This window comes from Natrix helvetica (genome assembly GCF_964273705.1).
Source record: "Natrix helvetica genome assembly, chromosome: 1".
Taxonomy (NCBI): domain Eukaryota; kingdom Metazoa; phylum Chordata; class Lepidosauria; order Squamata; family Natricidae; genus Natrix; species Natrix helvetica.
Window position 1 is genome coordinate 13,199,620 of NC_138548.1, and position 18,414 is coordinate 13,218,033.

An 18,414-nucleotide genomic window follows, 5' to 3' on the forward strand; every position below is an offset into this window, starting at 1 on the left:
GGCTTCTAGAAAGAATGACAACAACACATTTCACAAATCTACTCCTTTCTATTCCCCCCTCCCAATTACTACACTAATGAAACAGGATAATGAAATAATAGAGAGTGTGGCAGGCCAAAGATCCTAAAAGAAACATAACTACAGGCCTGACAGAAGAAACTTCTCTGATCAGCTGACCTATCCTCCTGTTTTCTTGCGCCTGACTGCATGAAAGAGTTTGCAGTTGGAGAAGGTGGACTAGGAGAATCTCCCAGTTCTTCCATAGAGACATTTTTACCTCTACTACACCTGTACTTAAAAAGTACAGGTGTCTGGGTTGATCCAGGTGGGCGGGAGCTTCAGGTAGCAACCTTTGATATAATGACATTTATTTGTTTGTTCGTTTTTGCAGCTGAGTAGCTCATGTTGACCTACTCTTCTCTGTTCTCTTTCAGACAGGATCTTCAAGGCCTAAATCTTGTGAAGTTCCAGGAATCAAGTATGTTTAAGGGGAAGGGTAACGTTTTTGTCCTCACCTGCCGAAAGTGCGCGTGTTTGTGTGCCCATACCCATAATGAAATTTGTGTGTGCCTCCCCGTTTGGGGCCTTAGCAGATCTCCCTGAAGCCTCCTGGGACAAAAACGGTGCAGGCATGCCATAGGCTCGCCATCACGGGTATATTTGATTTCTGGGTAAATATGAAACCAGCACCATCATTTTGTGAAAACAAATCTCTGTTCTTTTGTGTCCGTGTGTTTTTAGTAAAGTGGAATAACTGAGAAGTCCAATGTAATGGCTTTCAATAATTTTAGTAGTTACTGGGAGTTCCGGTTCCGGCGGCGGCGGCGACGGGCAGCTCTTTGCCCGCTCCGGCTCCCCGGTGGGCTTCCCCACTCCTTGGGGGGCACAGGACACCCCGCAGAGGGGTCCTGCCGGAGGGGCGGCATCGCGGAGGTCTCCTGCAGCGGCGGCAGCCGGCGGGGGCTCTCTCGCGCGCCCAAGGCACCGGGGAGCAAGCTCGGAGGGCGCATCGCGTTTCCACGCCTCGCGCCTCGCTACAAGCCGACTGGAGAATGCTACAATTGAAGGAAGCAGCTGCGGTGCGGTGAGGTTGCCTCTCTCTTCATCCCTTACTTTGCATGAAGATTTGATTCAGCTTTTAAAACTTTAAAACAACTTTCGGAGCATTTTGGAGGTGCGGCTGGAGGGAGGGGGGTTTCCCCCCCCCCCCTTGGACAAGCGGCAAGAAACAATTTTGCTCTCAGCCCCCGGGGAAGGAGGAGGGGGGAGAGCCAACGAATGAAGCCTCACTTAGGCTGAGATGATTTTCTTTTCAATTTAATTTTACATATTACAATGATTTGAGGACTTTTGGAACTTTCTAAAACTTTGTTACGCCTCTGTGCCCAAAACTGGCAGGGCAAGATGGCACACTTCCGTTGTCTTTATGAACTCTGAAACCTGACTCCACCTTTAAAATTCAGGCTTCCGGTCTTTGTCTCCGTGTCTCCCAGAGGAACCTCTTGTGGATTGGTATTTTTTTAACCTTCTAGGGGAAATTTTCTATCTATTGCCAGACTTATTGGAGAGATTCTCTTCTGCCTGGTTATTCTGCTCCCGGATTCACCTGGCTACCCTTCTTTTCTAATTGCTTACTTCATATTTGGACTGAACTTTTAACGTTATAAAGGATGGCATCTAAAAGACCCCCTCCTGGAAAACCTGGCTTTGCCACTTCTGCTCCAACATCCGCAACATCCAGTCCAGCCACACAGTCAAAGACAACAGAACTGATGCACCATAAGACTACAGAGATGGACTTTCAACAAATGCTTCAACAAATTCTACAGGGCCAGGAGGAAATCAAGAAACAGTTAAGGGAAATGAAAGATGAAATTAAAGAAAATCAAGCCCAAATATATAAGAACTCACAAAGACTGAATCTTGTGGAAGGGGGGGTGGAGGAGGTGAGGGGGGGGGTGGAAGCCGTGCAGAAAGGGAACAAAGATCTTGACATCCAACAGATGAAATTAGAATTTGAGAGAATGTCCTATTATCTTAGATTTCAAAATGTTATAGAAGAAGATGGGGAAAATATAAGGGACATCATGACAAACATTCTGGCTGACTATACACACAAAGAAAAACAACAGATGGGGTGGGATATAGATCTGGTTTATAGAGTGAACTCAGCTTATGCTAGAACACACAATTTACCCAGGGAGGTTCACATTAAATTTCTTAGAAAAACCACAAGAGATGAAATTCTGGGTGTACAAAGGGGGCAAGCATTGACATATCATGATATGGAGATAACCATTCTGAAGCAGATCCCTAAGAAGATTAGAGAAAAAAGAAAAAATTATTCGCAATTAGCGAATAAATTATACCAGAAAGGGGTGTGGTTTAGATGGTTGATGCCTGAAGGTATGCTGATATTCTGGGAGGAGACAAGAATCAGAATTAATTCACCCATAGAGGCGCAGGCCTTTATGGAAAAAAATAAAACACTCCTAGAGAAACCACCAGACACTACAACGGACACGCAGGACACGGGAGGGGCCAGAGCTCTGCCAGTGGAGGGAGATGGGGCAATAGCAAGAAGACTCAGATCACAGAAATAAATATGAAAATCATATTATTATAAATTGACCGAAAGTGAAAATGGAATTATATTTGGATTTTATATTGTAATGTTTAATTTGATTGAATTTAATAATAGAACTAATATGCTGATTATAATCAATTATATACTAATGCATTATATATAAATGTACGCTATGGGTATGGAGGGAGGGGGGCCTCACACACTTTGCAACTGCCAAAATTTGTATACCTGTCCATTTACCCTTTTCCCTATAAATTTTGAAAAACCAATAAAATTTAATTACAAAAAAAAAAAAAAAAAAATAATTTTAGTAGTTACTGTTCAATAAGGAGTATGAAGAATAGCAAAGCAAGATCATGCCTCTTTTGATATTTGGCTTAGCACATTTTCTGCAATGCCTGAATGAACAAACCATGGTTTTTGATGTGACTGCAAGTCATGCTCCTTATTAAATACAATTGTTGCATCAAACAATTCACACTTAACACAGTTCTCTATCATTCGAGTCAAACATTGTGGCTTATTGTGATAGAGATAAGATTTGACATTAGGGGCGTGCACAAAATGGAAACGTTGCTTTATTTCAAACCTGAAATAAGTGATTGTGGCCCAGAGGTCCAGCTGAATAGAAACATAGGACATTTTAATTGGTATGAGTTTTGGCTGAAAAAAATCTCCATAACTTAAAGACTTCTTACGGGATAAATATGAACTGGGTTTTAAATTGTACTCAGGGCACATCTTGTTCGTAGAAACACTCTAATTTCTGTAATAGATGCTTAGCTTGAATAGGTGCTTTGAGAAATCTTTAAAAGTAATTATCCTTTTCTAGAAAATTATTTTTTAAATACCTATCTTTTAAAACTCCATTGTATTAGGTAGCTAACTTCTGTTAAGGTGGTGGTTGAGTGCTGCCTTGAAGAAAAAAATCCTTACTTTTTGCAAGAAAGGAGGATGCAATGGATTAAATTGTCATGATTCCAGGCAGGAATTATCACCCTGTTTATCCCAAAAGTGCTTTTCCCCGCCAAGAGACAACTAGACTATCTTGTTTATAAGAGCCTTGATGGCGCAGTGGTTAGAGTGCAGGACTGCAGGCTACTTTTGCTGAGTGCTGACTGCCAGCAGTTTGGCAGATCAAATCTCACCAGGCTCAAGGTTGACTTAGCCTTCCATCCTTCTGGGGTGGGTAAAATGAGGACCCAGATTGTTGGGGGCAATTATGCTGACTCTGTAAACCGCTTAGAGAGGGCTGTAAAAGCACTGTGAAGGCGTTTTACTTCTCATCCAAGAAGCTTCTTCAGCTCTGACTGGATGGTGGGGAGTAGAAGGATTTATACTCCTTGCAGACAGCTGGTCATTCGCAACCTTTTAGAGAGTCATTAAGGCCACCTGGAGGATTATTTTTCAACCACTTGCTTAAAGAATACAAATGGCCACCTGTCTGGAAGGTGTATAAATCCTTCCATTCCCCACCATCCAGTCAGAGCTAAAGAAGCTTCTTGGATGAGAAATGAAACGTCAAAGAAAAACCAGAAAACCCACTTGCTGCTTGGAGGGGGGGAGAAAGCACCTTTGGGACAAGCATGACTGAGAATCTCCATTGACCGGTGGTTCTCAACCTGTGGGTCGGGACCCCTTTGTGGGTTGAACGACCCTTTCACAGGGGTCTCCTAAAACCACCGGAAAACACATATTTTCAATGGTCTTAGGAACCGAGACACCAATTTTATGGTTGGGGGTCACCACAACATGAGGAACTGTATTAAAGGGTCGCGGCATTGGGAAGGTTGAGAACCGCTGCCATAGACCATCACCCTATTTTACTTCTGTGAATTCCAATAAAACCAGAAGGCCTTGGCCTGCATCTAACAAAGTCTCCTTTTCTCTGTCTTTGTCGTAAACACAGCATATTTCCATCAGCTGACCAAGAAAACACTACCGGCCTTATCCCTGCGGCTCACAACACAGGGGGCTCACTGCCAGACCTGACGAATATCCACTTCCCTTCTCCTCTCCCGACACCGCTAGACCCAGAAGAGTCCAGTTTCCCTTCCTTGAGCAGTTCCAACAGCACCGGGAACCTCTCTGCCAATCTGACGCACATGGGGATCAGCACAGCCAATCAGGGTAAGGCGTTTGCATCAGGGCTGGTATTCGCTTACCTTCCCTATCGGTTCATCAATGTGGGTCCGCGCGTGTGCTCAAACACACCACGTCCGCGCACCTTCCACGCACACGCTTTGCCTTCAGAAAGAGCCTTAATGGGATGCCGTAGAGGCGGGGTGGGTAGGTGGGGCCACCCGCGATTTCTGCTACTGGTTCGGACGAACCGGTCAGAATTGGCAGAATACCACCTCTGGTTTGCATGCATGTACAAAATGCCTTCTAGCACAACATCTTCTTCCAGTCTTGTCCAGGATATTTATTTTCACCCAGGCGGGACTTCTTAGTTACGGCTGCACTGGGGGGGAAAAAGAAGTGACTTAGGACTGGTCCTCCTATTTACAACCATCGCAGCAGTCTCACAGTCCCACGTTTCATCAAGACTATTTAACACCAACAGCACCTTCTGAGGTTCAGGAAACTTCATCCTCAACTCAACTCAATGAATGAAGTTTGCACGTGCAGCAAATATTAAATACTACAGCCATTCCCAACCTGAAACCCTCCAGATTTCTTGGACTAATTTCTTATTCAGCATGCTGCCTGATAATAACGAGTGGAGCGGTGGCCTAGAGGTGGAGCTTTCGCCTCACAATCAGGAGGCTCTGGGTTTGAGCCTAGGTAGAGCCAGCTATTTCTCTCACTGGGCATGATGAGCATATATCTGCTGAATATAACTCCGCATTGGTGACAGGAAGGGCATCCGGCCAGTAAACGCTCAGCTCCATTCAGTTCCAATTCTATTCAGTCAGGCTCCACCCCCACCCACCCCTAGGGATTGTGGGGTCATTAAAGGAAGATGCTGCTGCCTGATAATCATTGATACTTTAATGCACAGCAGCTCTGGAGAGTACCAATTTGGGGAAGAGTGATTTAGCAGAGGGATTTTATTGATTTATTAAATGTATATGCTGCTCATCTCACTAATCAAGTGACCCTAGAGATGGGAGGGGGAACAAAACTCAGGCCCTCCTCCCTTTGAATCGATTCGATTTGATTTGATCCCGAGGGCATTTTCAGAAGCTGTTTTTCAGCTTGTTTTGTGAGCTCCTGGAGAGAAGCTGTGACAGAAATTATTAATGGTATTCTGAGTCAGCCACATAAGAACAGGGGTAGCCCTCGACTTTCAACAGTTGAGCCCAACATTTCGGTTGGTAAGCGAGACATTTGTAAGTGAATTTTGCTCCATTTGTGAACTTTCTTGCCACAGTTGTTAAGTGAATTGCTGTAACTGTTAAATCGGTTGTTAAGTGAATGTGACTTCCCCATTAATTTTGCTGGGCAGAAGGTCGCAAAAAATGACCACATGATCTCAGGACACTGGTTTGAACTGGTTGCCAAGCACCTGAATATTGATCAGATGACTAGGGCAGGGGTGTCAAACTCAAAGCTTGCGGGCCAGATCCGCAAGGGGGGTGCTTAAATTTGACCTGTGAGGCCGGCCTGGAAATAACAAAGGACCGGCCCATAGTGTCTGACAGATAAAACGGGGGGCACAGCACCCCTCTGCGTGCGCCCTCCCCCTGTTTTGGCCAGCAGGGTGCTACAGGAGGCGTCTGTTCCTCCCCCCCCCCTTCCTACAATGCTGATCCTGCCTGTGAAGAAATCCAGTTTGACACCCTTGGACTAGGGCAGGGGTGTCCAAACTTGGGAACTTTAAGACTTGTGGACTTCAACTCCCAGAATTCCCCGGGGAATTCTGGGAGTTGAAGTCCACAAGTCTTAAAGTTCCCAAGTTTGGACACCCCTGGACTAGGGGGATGCTGCAATGGTCATTAGCATGAAAAACTATTGCAAGTCACTTATTTAGTGCTTTAGCGTTGTAACTTTGAATGGTGATTAGATGAACTATTGTAAGTCAAGGACTACCTGTAAGTTTTGAAAATCCATCTGGGAAATCCCTCTTAATCTTATGGCTCCTGCTAATTTTCTCTGCCGGCAACAGGAATGACAACAACGTCAGCTTCTTCCCAGCAACACCGTCAGCCAACCGTCAGTCCCCTCTCACTGAACACAGATTCCAGGAGAAGCCAATCCCAGCAAGTGTCTCCTACGCTTTCACCCCTTTCACCGATAACTCAGGTACAGGAGGGAATTCTCAGAGGGGGCCTTGAGAGCTGTTGCATCATAACATCATAGACCCAGTCCATAATAAACGCTCCAAACGGGGAGCTTTTACCAGTATAGCAACTCTGATAATAATGTTGCTTCAGTTCGTACTTTTCCCATTCAATTGTAGCTTTGGTGGTTTTGGGAAGGAGAAGCCGGGTATAAATTCCATGTTGGACTTTTGATTGAGGTTATTCAGCCATATCCAGGTGGAATTGCCAAACCATAATGGGCAATCTTGTTACCCTCCAGATTTGGGATTTCATAAACCATCATGAGAGTTGCCTTCCAAAATGCCAACCTCTGCTTATCTTTGCACTGAGCCATTTTAAATGTACTTTGGAGAGAGAATCGAAAATTCTATTTGCAGGTAGTAAGAAATGAATTATTTCATTAGAAATCAGTGTGCCCATTGCATTGACTCGTCAACTGAACTCAGCTACAGTGATTGAGTCAAGATGAGTAGCAAGCAAATCAAATAATCAATTTGTTAGTCTTACTTAGACCTCTGTGGATCCCAGGATTTGGCCCGTAGGTCATGGTTTGCAGCTCATACTGTGTTAGCCAAGCAAACCGTAGTTAATCCATAGTTAGTGAACTATTGATAGAAGAGAATATTTGTAGAGAAGAAGCAATGGGTGGAAACTAATCAAGGAGAGAAGCAACTTAGAACTGAGGAGAAACTTCCTGACAGTGAGAACAATTAATCAGTGGGGCAGCTTGCCTCCAGAAGTTGTGAATGCCCCAACACTGGAAGTCTTTAAGAAGATGCTGGATAGCAATTTGTCTGAAACGGTATACGGTTTCCTGCCTAGGCGGGGGGTTGGACTAGAAGACCTCCAAGGTCCCTTCTGACTCTACTATTGTATTGTATTGTATTGTAGCTCAAGGTTAAACGATGGGGTCCTTAGTGCTCTCCGAATTTGGTTGTTTTCTTGCAGACACTTCATTACCCCACAAGGTAACATCACCTTAGTGATGATGTTCCCAGTTGGGTCATGAAACATCTGCAAGAAAACAAGCAACCTCACAGAGCATTTAGGACCACTTTAATTAACTATGGTTAAAGAAAGCATTGCACAGTGTCGGGTGTGGGTGGAGGGCAATTTCAGCATGGCCAACTCACTGCGGCCAACTTGCTGCGGGGCAACTTGTCACCGGCAACTCACTGTGGGGCAACTCGCTGCAAGACGAGAGTGCCACTAAGATCGAAGAAATGGTAGAATAGAATCATTAAGAAAGGGTGCAAAATGAAATGTGAATGACGGAAAGTAAAATAATTTTAAAAAATATTTTAAATCCTTTTAAATTGAATTGTTGAATTGCCCGGCGGTGAGTTGGCCACAGCCAGTTGTCCCACCATGAGTTGGCCATAGCGAGTTGGGCATTGCGAATTGGCCATGACAAATTGTACCATTCTGTTGCAAGCACACTCATTCCATAAATATGTACATAGAGCCTGGGAAATGCTAAAAAGCCAGATAGAATAGGACCACAGGCAGCACGCGGAGCCATTTGTCAGGGCACGCGAGGCGCTGCCCTGTCAGCTGGCCAGCACGCACATGCTGAGTTCATCCTTTTTTAAAGCCATTTTTCGCCCTCCCCAGGCTCCAGAGTCTTCATAGGAGCCTGGAGAGGGCGAAAACAGCCCCTTCCCTCCCTCCCGGACGCCCTCCGGAGGCGTCAGGGAAGCCTCCGGATGGTCCCTGAAGCCTTTGGAGCGGTCAAAACGACCCTCCGAGCAAACCGGAAGTCACTTCCGGTTTGCTCGGAGGATTGTTTTGAGCGCTCCAAAATCTTCAGGGACCATCCGGAGGCTTCCCTGACACCTCCAGGGGGGCAGGGGAGGCTGTTTTCACCCTCCCCAGGCTCCTATAATGCCTCTGGAGCCTGGGGAGGGCGAAAAAAGCATGTAAAAATGGGGGGTGTCGCACCTGTAGTGCCCTGATGTCCTTTTCTGTCCTTTTCTTCTTAAGGCTGTGGCGTTGGACGCGCTCTCCATGGAACAGCAGCTTCCCCCCTACCCGTTCTTCACCCAGACAAGCGCGCAGCAGCAGCAGTCACAGACCCAAGTGGCGAGTGCTTTACCGCCCAATGCTTCTCTGATGCAGACCTCCAGCTTGCAACGAGGCATTCAGCTGCCCCCACTCTCGGTCTCTATCCCTTCCACAATCCCACAGTCTCCTCCAGGCAGCCAAACCCAGACTTCCATGGGGATAGACATCAATTCGGTAAGTTTGATGGGGAAGAGGAGTTGGGACCTCCAGCTTCCTAGACATCTCAGACAAAAGCAGGAAGAGGCTTGGTCAGAGCTGTCTGCTTTCTGAAAAGTGTATGGTTTGGATATGTTGAGGCTGCCGTTGAAAACTGCAGAGCAATATGTGGTCTATTGCCAGTCCTCCCTCATAGCCTTTGGAAAACATAGTCTTCCAAATATCATAGAGGCTTCTGTGAAGGGACTGGATTACAAATCTTATCAGAGATAAATATGGTTCCCCAAAGCCTTGGGTAGAGACCTGAGTTTTTGAATAATTTTGAGATCATTTCCACCTGGAGGGAAATCAATACCTCCCACAAGCTGAGATGGACTCTTGATGGCCACGCAGATATCTCCACATTAAGTTGTTCTTGGCAACAACATAGAAATGGTTTGTCTGGGCCATTTTCAAGAATATTTTTTTTCAGCCATCCATTGTATAGACTCCGTTACAACGGCGGAGAGTGCAGCGTGAGAAATGCTGAAGGATCAGGTTAGAGACGGATCATCCTGGAGAAAATCTGATCTGTGCGGTTGCTAAGAGTTGACAACAGCTTGACTGCATGTAATCAATCGAGATAATTATGATCTAAAACTTGGTCCCCTGCCCAAGGCGCTGCCATCTGTGAGGGAAGTCTGCTCCTTCACTCCAGTCCAACAATTATGGACTGATTTGACATTTTTCCTATTCTACTCTCTCGGAGTAGAATAGAAAACGACACCTCACCTGCAATCTCGTAGAGGTCTAATTTATAAATGGACACAATCTCACAAGATCATAGCTATGTTTTTTTTCATTACTTTTTCATGCCATGTCATTTTCATGCTAAAAATGTTTCCATCCCCTAACTTGTGGCCGGTCACGGCAGTTCCCCTGAAAAGCTCAAGCCATGAGTTCCCCAACCATAATCCTTTCCATGCCTCTCCTTTTGCTCGCAGCCAGTCCCCCAGCCTCCTGGATTCAGAGAGCCTTAGAGCCAGGTGAGATCAGTGCCCAGCCATAACAAAATTTTCTCTTGGGTTTGAATTATCCAAGTCCGGTATCTCTCAATCTTAGCCAATTGAAGATGCGTTGACTTCAACTTCCAGAATTCCCCAACCAGTGTTGAAGTCCAAGCATCTTCAAGTGTCCAGGTTTGAGATACATCGATCTAGCTAGCTAGAAGCTTCAACCGGCCTACTAACTCCAAGCAGATTGTTCTTAAAAGCTGAACACACACAGAGGTGCTTGATGTATTTGCCGTTTTTTTCCAACCCCAAAGAAGTTTTCTTTTAATCAGTCAAAATAGGTAACCATCTTTTAACTGGGATGAATGGTTGCATCCCTCTTCCCCATTTTCTGCAGACTTTCCCCCTTTTCTCTATCCTTGCAAAAGGAGCTTGGAAATTTCCATTTTAGGTTAATTGTAGCTTAACAGCTAATCCTCGAACCACATTGAACGGTTTGAAATGAGCCCTCAAGCCATGGCTTATGGTAGAATTGTTTCTCCCAGGAAAAAAACATGCCTCACATTAACTGCACCTGCTCGGCTTAACTGTATCCTAACCTGCAAAATCATTAAGATCAAAAATCATAGCTGGCTGGGGAATCCCAGGAGCTGAAGTCCACAAGTCTTAAAGTTGTCAAGGCCTGATTTAGACTGTGGCTTTCACTCGGAATAAATTGCCCCTGCAGTAAGCAAAGGCTTTTCATGATGTTTAGACACAACCACAAGCCAAGGTACCAGTGATTTCAGGGCTGTTTGTGTGACAAAATGCGGCCTCCCTACTTCTCTGCCTTCCATATATCTAGCATTAGGTATGCCTGTATGGCTTTTTTTTTAAATTTCTGTGGCACTGGCTGTCCTAAATACTTTCCCCGTTTGCACTGCTGTGCCTCTTCTGCATCTCACATGTGTTTGTGTGAGGTGGGGGCAGGGGGGAAGCTGGCCTTCTGCACACTATATGAATCTTTCACCATTCTCCACCAGTCTGTGCAGGTTTTCCAGGCGATAAACTTTGTAGTAAGGCTTGCTTCGTGGTGTTAAAGCTGAATTTGTCACCAAGCTAAAGCAAGCCTTCCTTTGGATCGATTTTAATACCCCTATGTAGAATTGAAGCGTTTTGGTCCCATCCTTTGGAGAAGGCGGCACCTTCTCCTTTATCAGGTGGCACTTTCTCCACCCAATAAATCTTTTGCAAATTGAAACAGAAGCATGAGAATGCATGCGAGGTCCATCACCTTTTCCACAGGCTCCTCCGAAAAAGAATTTGTGCAAGTGGATGTGTTCCGCCTTATGGGCTGCACAGGTAGGAAAGAAACATAATGGCTGAAGTAGAGGGTTCACACACACACACCCGCACCTCCAAGCTGGGGTTTCAGGGTATTGTGGTTACTCAGTCCCCCCCAAAGCTGGAACAAACATGTCAAAACAGGCAACCAGAATCAACCTGGGTTGTCACAGAATCCCTTTTTAGTCTGTGGAGATTCTCAGTCCTCCAGGTCATAGTTGTCTCAAAGGTGCTTTTTCAAAAGGCAACTGGGCTGCTTTTCCTTGAGGAAGAAGAAGAAGACTTTGCACTCCCCGTCCAAGAAGCCTCATCGGTTCTGGAATAAGGGTGGAGGCGATGGAAGGATTAGGTCTGACAGGATTGGGGAGGGGGGGGCGGTTGGAAGGTTCATATTTTTTTAGAGTCATCTGGTTGTTTGCACTGTCCCTGACAGCTCTTGGGGCTTTTTTCTGGGCCCTTGGGGTCACCTGTAAAGATAAAAGTTCCCCTGCACATGTATGCTAATCGTTTCCGTCTCTAGAGGGCGGTGCTCATCTCTGTTTCAAAGCCGAAGAGCCAGCGCTGTCCGAAGACGTCTCCGTGGTCCTGACTAAACACCGAAGGCGCACGGAACGCTGTTCCCTTCCCACCAAAGGGGGTCCCTATTTTTCTCCTTGCATTTTCTACGTGCTTTCAAACTGCTCGGTTGGCAGAAGCTGGGACAAGTAACGGGAGCCCACTCCGTTACGCGGCGTTAGGGATTCGAACTGCCAACCTTTCTGGTCGACAAGCGCAGTGTCTTAGCTGTTGAGCCCCACGTGTCCCCTGCGTATCGGGTCAGCTGTGTCAGAGTGCAAATAGGGAAAATCTTCTTGGAACCCCTGAAAGGGCTGCGTTGTAGACATTGTATGTGTCGTAAGACTGCATTGTAAACGCTTCTAGGATGAGAAGCGAAACGTCTTCTCCTTCCTCGAGGGGACCCCCCCCAGTCCGGCTGCCTTTTGAAAAAGCGTCTTTTTGAGAAGCCCTTTTATAGGCTCATGACTTCTCCGAGCATTGTTGAACCGTACTATGTGCTGCTGAATTCACCCAGGACTATTCTTGCCTTCTGTTCTCTTCTCATTTTCCTCCCTCTCCCCCCCCTCCCCTCCCACCGCCCTTCCCTGTACGTGAAAAGCAACCTGTGTTTTCTCTCCCTCTCCTCCTGTTCCCCGCAGTCTCTAACACTGTGTCCTTCTGTAGGGCTCACTCCAGCAGTACCGCAGCAATGCTGGCTCCCCAGCCAACCAGTCTCCCACTTCTCCTGTCTCCAATCAAGCTTTCTCTCCCGGCAGCTCCCCTCAAGTAAGGGACTGTAATGCTTCTAAGGCCTTTGGGGTCCATGCTTCTCATGTATCTTCTTCCCTCTTCTTAACTTTTTTTTTTCTCCCCCATCCAGCTTTTTGAATGGTTTAAAAAAACAACGCTCCGTCAATTTGGGTGGGTTGCGTTAAAGGACTGGGATCCTTTTGGGGGTGGTGGGGGTGGGGGGGATTCCTTCTTGCTAAAATCTGATGCTACCTGAACAGAACAGTGGTGATGGACTTTTGATTGAAAAAAAATAAATTGACTGAAGTTTTAATATTTAAGAAATAAAATTCAGAGATTCTTAACTTAGAAAACAAAAATGCCCTGGTATGGGATGGGAATATAGGTAGTCCCTGACTTACGACCACGGTTGAGGCCAGAATCTCCGTTGCTAAGAAAGCTGGTTGTTACGATCACAGGAACCCTGGACGTTGCATCCGATGTAAATACATGCCAGACACTGAGCAATCCTGATTGTAAGGATGCTGCGTCAGTTTGCCCATGTGAGTTTGCCCGTGTCATTTTTCAGTGCCGTCGTAACTTTGAATGGTCACTACTGCTCTGACCTAGACTTCACAAAATCACGAAGCAGAAGCCCACAAAAACACTTTTTATTAAGCTAATGTGAATTCTTCTCATTCACATCCAGCAAAGTCCCGGCAAACAGCCTTTCAAGGATGAATTTACAACCACAGACCTTATCAGGCTTGGAGAGCTGCCAGGCCGATATCTTTGCGATCCTGTACATGAAAATACTTGGCCAGGAATCTGTGAGAATCACGAACAAATCTTCACGCTAATTAAGTGAACTAATTTTCTCCTGCAAACTCCACTCCCCTTTCACTCCTCTTTATTCCCTATGGGAGGGGCCATTCACCATCCACCTGTGCCTTTACTCCCCTGTTCCCTTCTCCTGGCAGCTCTGCGGGTAACATTGGGAACAGGCTCCAGCTACTCTTCTGTCCCACTGATCTCCGACTCTGAAGGCAGCTGATAACTGTTGGATGGCCCTGGCCCCATCTCTGCTTCCGATGCAGAGCCCTCATCAGAGCCTTCCCCAGACTCCAGGACTGGCCCAGGTTCCTCCCCAACCTCCTCACTGTCTGAATCTGCTGCCAGATCCGCTGGCCTCTGGCAGGCCACAACACTTATACAATGCAATACAATACAATAGCACAGTTGGAAGGGATCTTGGAGGTCTTCTAGTCCAACCCCCCGCCTAGGCAGGAAACCCTGATACCATTTCAGACAAATGGCTATCCAACATCTTCTTAAAGACTTCCAGTGTTGGGGCATTCACAACTTCTGGAGGCAAATTGTTCCACTGATTAATTGTTCTAATTGTCAGGAGGTTTCTCCTCAGTTCTAAGTTGCTTCTCTCCTTGATTGGTTTCCACCCACTTAATTAATGGTGCAAAGTTGAAGATTACCTGTCGTATTTATGAGAATTATTTTGGAATAACAGTGGATTGCAAACCAAATACAAGCGAGCAATAGGACATGGCTGCAACTGTGGCAAATGTTCCATAGAAGCATAATTTCCAAATCATTGGAAGGAGTCATTCTTTTTATTCTGTTCTGACCCAGTTCAGAGAAGAGTAATTAGAATGATTGGGTAACTAGAAATGAAGGTTTAAATTAAAGGCCACCCAGAAGAGGTTGCCTGTTCTCACTGCAGAATGCAAGACTCAGAACAATGAATTTAAGTTACAAGAAGGAAGTTATTTATTATCCCTCCTTCAAAAAAAATTTTTTTTTAAATAAACAACTCAAGAAGGCAAACCTATTTAGTATCCTTTCCACCTCCTATTCCCCCCCCCCCCAACAACTGAATGTTACAGAAGAAATTCCTCCTAATAAGAACAGTTTAATAATGGGACAAATTACACAAGAGACACAGTGGCTGCTTTTTTATTGTCTATATTATTCAGTGAGTTGGACTCAATAACCCAATTAATCCCTTCCAATTCTGTGATTTTCTTTTTGCCCACTTGGGAGTTTGTCGATACCCCTGGCAGTTCATGTGGCACAGTTAAAAAGAAATGGCCCAATCAACGACATACACACACAGATATCTCTCTCCCTCTGTCTCTCCCCCCCTCTCTCCTGCTCTCTCTCCCTCACTCCCTCACTCCCTCTCCCCTCTCTCCCTCTTTCTCTTCCCTCCCTCTCCTTCCCTCCCTCTCCCTCTCTCTCTTTCTCCCTCTCCTTCTCTCTCTCCTTCCCTCCCTCCCTCTCTCCCCTCTCTCCCTCTTTCTCTTCCCCCCTCTCTCTCCCTCCCCTTTCTCTCTCCCTCCCTCTCCTCTCCCTCTCTCTCTTTCCCCCTCTCCTTCTTTTTCCTTCCCTCCCTCCCTGCCTCTCCCCTCTCTCCCTCTTTATCTTCCCCCCTCTCTCTCCCTCCCCTTTCTCTCTCCCTACCTCTCCTTCCCTCCCTCTCCCTCTCTCTCTTTCCCTTTCTCCTTCTCTCTCTCCTTCCCTCCCTCCCTCTCTCCCCTCTCTCCGTCTTTCTCTTCCCCCCCTCCCTCCTCTTTCTCTCTCCCTCCCTCTCCTTTCCCTCTCTCTCTTTCCCCCTCTCCTTCTTTCTCCTTCCCTCCCTCCCTCTCTCTCCCCTCTCTCCCTCTTTCTCTTCCCCCCTCTCCCTCCCCTTTCTCTCTCCCTCCCTCTCCTTCCCTCCCTCTCCCTCTCTCTCTTTCCCCCTCTCCTTCTCTCTCTCCTTCCCTCCCTCCCTCTCTGCCCCTCTCTCCCTCTCTCCTTCCCTCTCTCCCATTCTTTCTCTTCCCCTTTCTCTTTCTCCCTCCCTCTCTCTTTCCCCCCTCTCCTTCTCTCTCTCCTTCCCTCTCTCCCTCTCTCTCTCCCTCTCTTTCTCTTCCCCCCTTTCTCTCCCCTCTCCCTCTCTTTCTCTTCCCCCCTCTCTTTCTCTCTCCTCCTCCCTCTCCTTCCCTCTCTCCTCTCTCTCTCTCTCTCTTTCCCTCCCTCCCTCTCTTTCTGTCTCTCTTTCCCCCCTCTCCTTCTCTCTCTCCCTCCCTCTACACACACACGTCAGTTCATTTAGTGACCTTTCAAAGTTACACCACCACTGAATAAAGTGACTTCTGGCCATTTTTCACAGTTAACAGCCTTTGTAGCATCTCCATGGTCACCTGATCAAAATTCAGGTGCTTGGCAACTGGTTCCCACCGTTGCTGTGTCCTGTTGGGTCATGTGACTACCTTTTGTAATCAATGGGGTGGGGGAGCCAGAGTCAGTTAACAACTGGGTTACTAACTTAACAATTTCAGTGGTTCACTTAACAACGGTGGGAAGAAATGTCGTAAAATGGGGGCAAAACTCGCTTAAGAAACACCTCGCTTAACAACAGAAACGTGGGGCTCAATGGTGGATTTAAGTCAAGGACTACCTGTCTGTGAGTGTATGTGTGTGCTTGGGTGTGAAAGAGGGAGGGGGGAGAGAGAGAGAGAGAAAGGAAAGAAAGAAAAGGAAGAAAAAAGAAAGAAAAAAAGAAAGAAAATGAGTGTGAGAGGGGGGGGGAGAGAGAGAAAGAAAGAAAGAGGAAAGAAAGAAAGGAAAGAAAGAAAAGAAAATGAGTGTGAGAGGGGAGAGAGAAAGAAAGAAAGAAAAGAAAGATAGAAAAAAGAAAGGAAAGAAAGAAAATGAGTGTGAAAGAGGGGGAGAGAAAGAAAGAAAGAAAGAAAGAAAGAAAGAAAGAAAGAAAGAAAATGAGTGTGAGAGAGAGCTAGCTGCATCCAGGCGCTCTCTGAGATGTGAGAGGTTCTGCTTGAGGTTTGCAACAGAGTCTCTGAAGCAGAAGAGCAAAATTGCCTGACTCTGTTGGAGTGCCTTGCCCTATGCTAGTGGGGTTAAGGCACAGAGGCCCTTTAGAGTTAGAGCATATGCTTCGTGGTCCTAGACTCGGTTCAAGGCCTGAGCTGCATTAAAAACCAGCTTCTGTCCCTGACAAAGCAGTGGTGGCCCTCTTGATTTCCTTATAGCGGGTGTTCAGCCACTTTGCATTAAAAGGGGAAGAGGAAAACTGTTGACCGAGCAAATACTTCTCCACTTTGCCCAACGCTCTCTTTGCAAAGGCAGCAAAGGGACTAATCTTGGATCCTGAAGTGCTGAAACAGTAAAAAAACATCCCAGCTTTAATATCTTTGGAGCAGCTTTTGCTGCCGGTAGTTATTAAAACGGCATTTATGATTCTGTGGGGGGAAATTTAGATAAATTCTACATCTCTTCTTGCTGATCTACGGAGTCGCTTGAAAGCATTTATAACACGGTTTTGCATCATTGCTCAGTCATAAAAAATGGAAGGCTTTCCAATAGCTGGGAGGGGAGCAGGGCTCTAGCCGGTGAAATGATAATCTAGCAGATTCTAAAAATATTCTATTTCCCAACATGGGGAAGTAGCTAGGCGTTTCCCCACCCACCCCCCCGCCACCCCAAAGAAGGACGATAGTGATTTCCAATGTGCTGTTAACTCAGATTGTAGATTCATGAGGGTGCAGCTCCTTTAAGGAGGTTGTGAGAGGCATAAGGTGCAATGCTATAGGTCAGGGATGGCGAACCTATGGCACGCCTGCCACAGGTGGCATGCGGAGCCATTTGTCAGGGCACGCGAGGCGCTGGCCAGCTGAGTTCACCCTTTTTTAAAGCCATTTTTCGCCCTCCCCAGGCTCCAGAGGCTTTATAGGAGCCTGGGGAGGGCGAAAAAAGCATGCAAAAATGGGGGGGGGGTCGCGCCTGTAGTGCGCGCATGCGCACTGGGGGTCGCGCATTGCATTATGGGTGTGGCACACCCGCACATGATCCCCCTGCGCTCCCCCCTACTTATGGCACACGAGCCAAAAAAGGTTCACCATCGCTGCTATAGGTGCTCCGATGCATTTCTAGATTTGGATTCAAAAATTTGTCCTTTCCCTGAACAAGCGACCTTTCCACGCATAATGGGGTTACGTGATCCCCGGACGCTGCAATGGGCATAAGTATGAACCAGTTGCCAAGCGTCTGAATTTTGATCCCATGATCATGGCGGGTGGCTGCAGCAGTCGTGTGCGCGAAACAATGGGGTCGCAAGTCAATCTTTGTCAGTGCCATCGTAACTTTGAACGGTCACTAAGCGAACTGCTGTAAGTCAAGGACTGCCCGTAGCTGTTCTGAAACGATATCCGACAATGGGGATGCTGTTTCCGGCCTCTGTGACTTAGAAATATTGGAGGCTTATCAGCTTTTTGTCAACTGGAAGAGCAAATATACAGATCGTCCTCAATTTACAATCCTAATTGGGACCAGAGTTTCTGTTGCTAAGTGAAGAAGGCAGATGTTGTGGCCTGCCAGCACAGCTGGCAGCAGATTCGGAGAGCGAGGAGGTTGGGGAGGAACACGGGCCAGTCCTGGAGTCTGGGGAAGGCTCTGATGAGGGCTCTGTGTCGGAGGCAGAGAAGGGGCCTGAGCCGTATGGCTGGCTCCAGCCCCTGGGCCTTGAGTTTGATACGCCTGGTATATATGATTTGAGCTTTGGTATAAATTCCTTGATTTTATTCCAAACCCATTCCTTTAAAATATACCTGGTATTGATCCTTGGAGATACAGACCTGCAGAATTTATTAACGAAGCAGGGAAAGGACTTTTTGTCAGCCACTCCATGTTTTTCCTGTTTTTCTAAACAGAACGAAAGGTACTTGCATGGCAAAAAGACTCA

At 46.5% G+C, this 18,414-nt stretch overlaps 1 protein-coding gene across 4 annotated transcripts in view; it reads left to right on the forward strand.

Moving 5' to 3' along the window:
* CRTC1 (CREB regulated transcription coactivator 1) overlaps positions 1–18,414 on the forward strand; it is a 107,410-nt gene that overhangs the window by 77,229 nt on the left and 11,767 nt on the right. For 2 of the 4 annotated variants that reach the window (XM_081958932.1, XM_081958933.1), the window contains exons 7-11: positions 435–478; positions 4,497–4,717; positions 6,699–6,835; positions 8,839–9,093; positions 12,612–12,713. In XM_081958932.1, the coding sequence (XP_081815058.1) occupies positions 435–478; positions 4,497–4,717; positions 6,699–6,835; positions 8,839–9,093; positions 12,612–12,713 (759 nt within the window). The remainder of the gene's footprint in view (positions 1–434; positions 479–4,496; positions 4,718–6,698; positions 6,836–8,838; positions 9,094–12,611; positions 12,714–18,414) is intronic. The other 2 variants (XM_081958934.1, XM_081958935.1) reach the window with 1 other exon arrangement.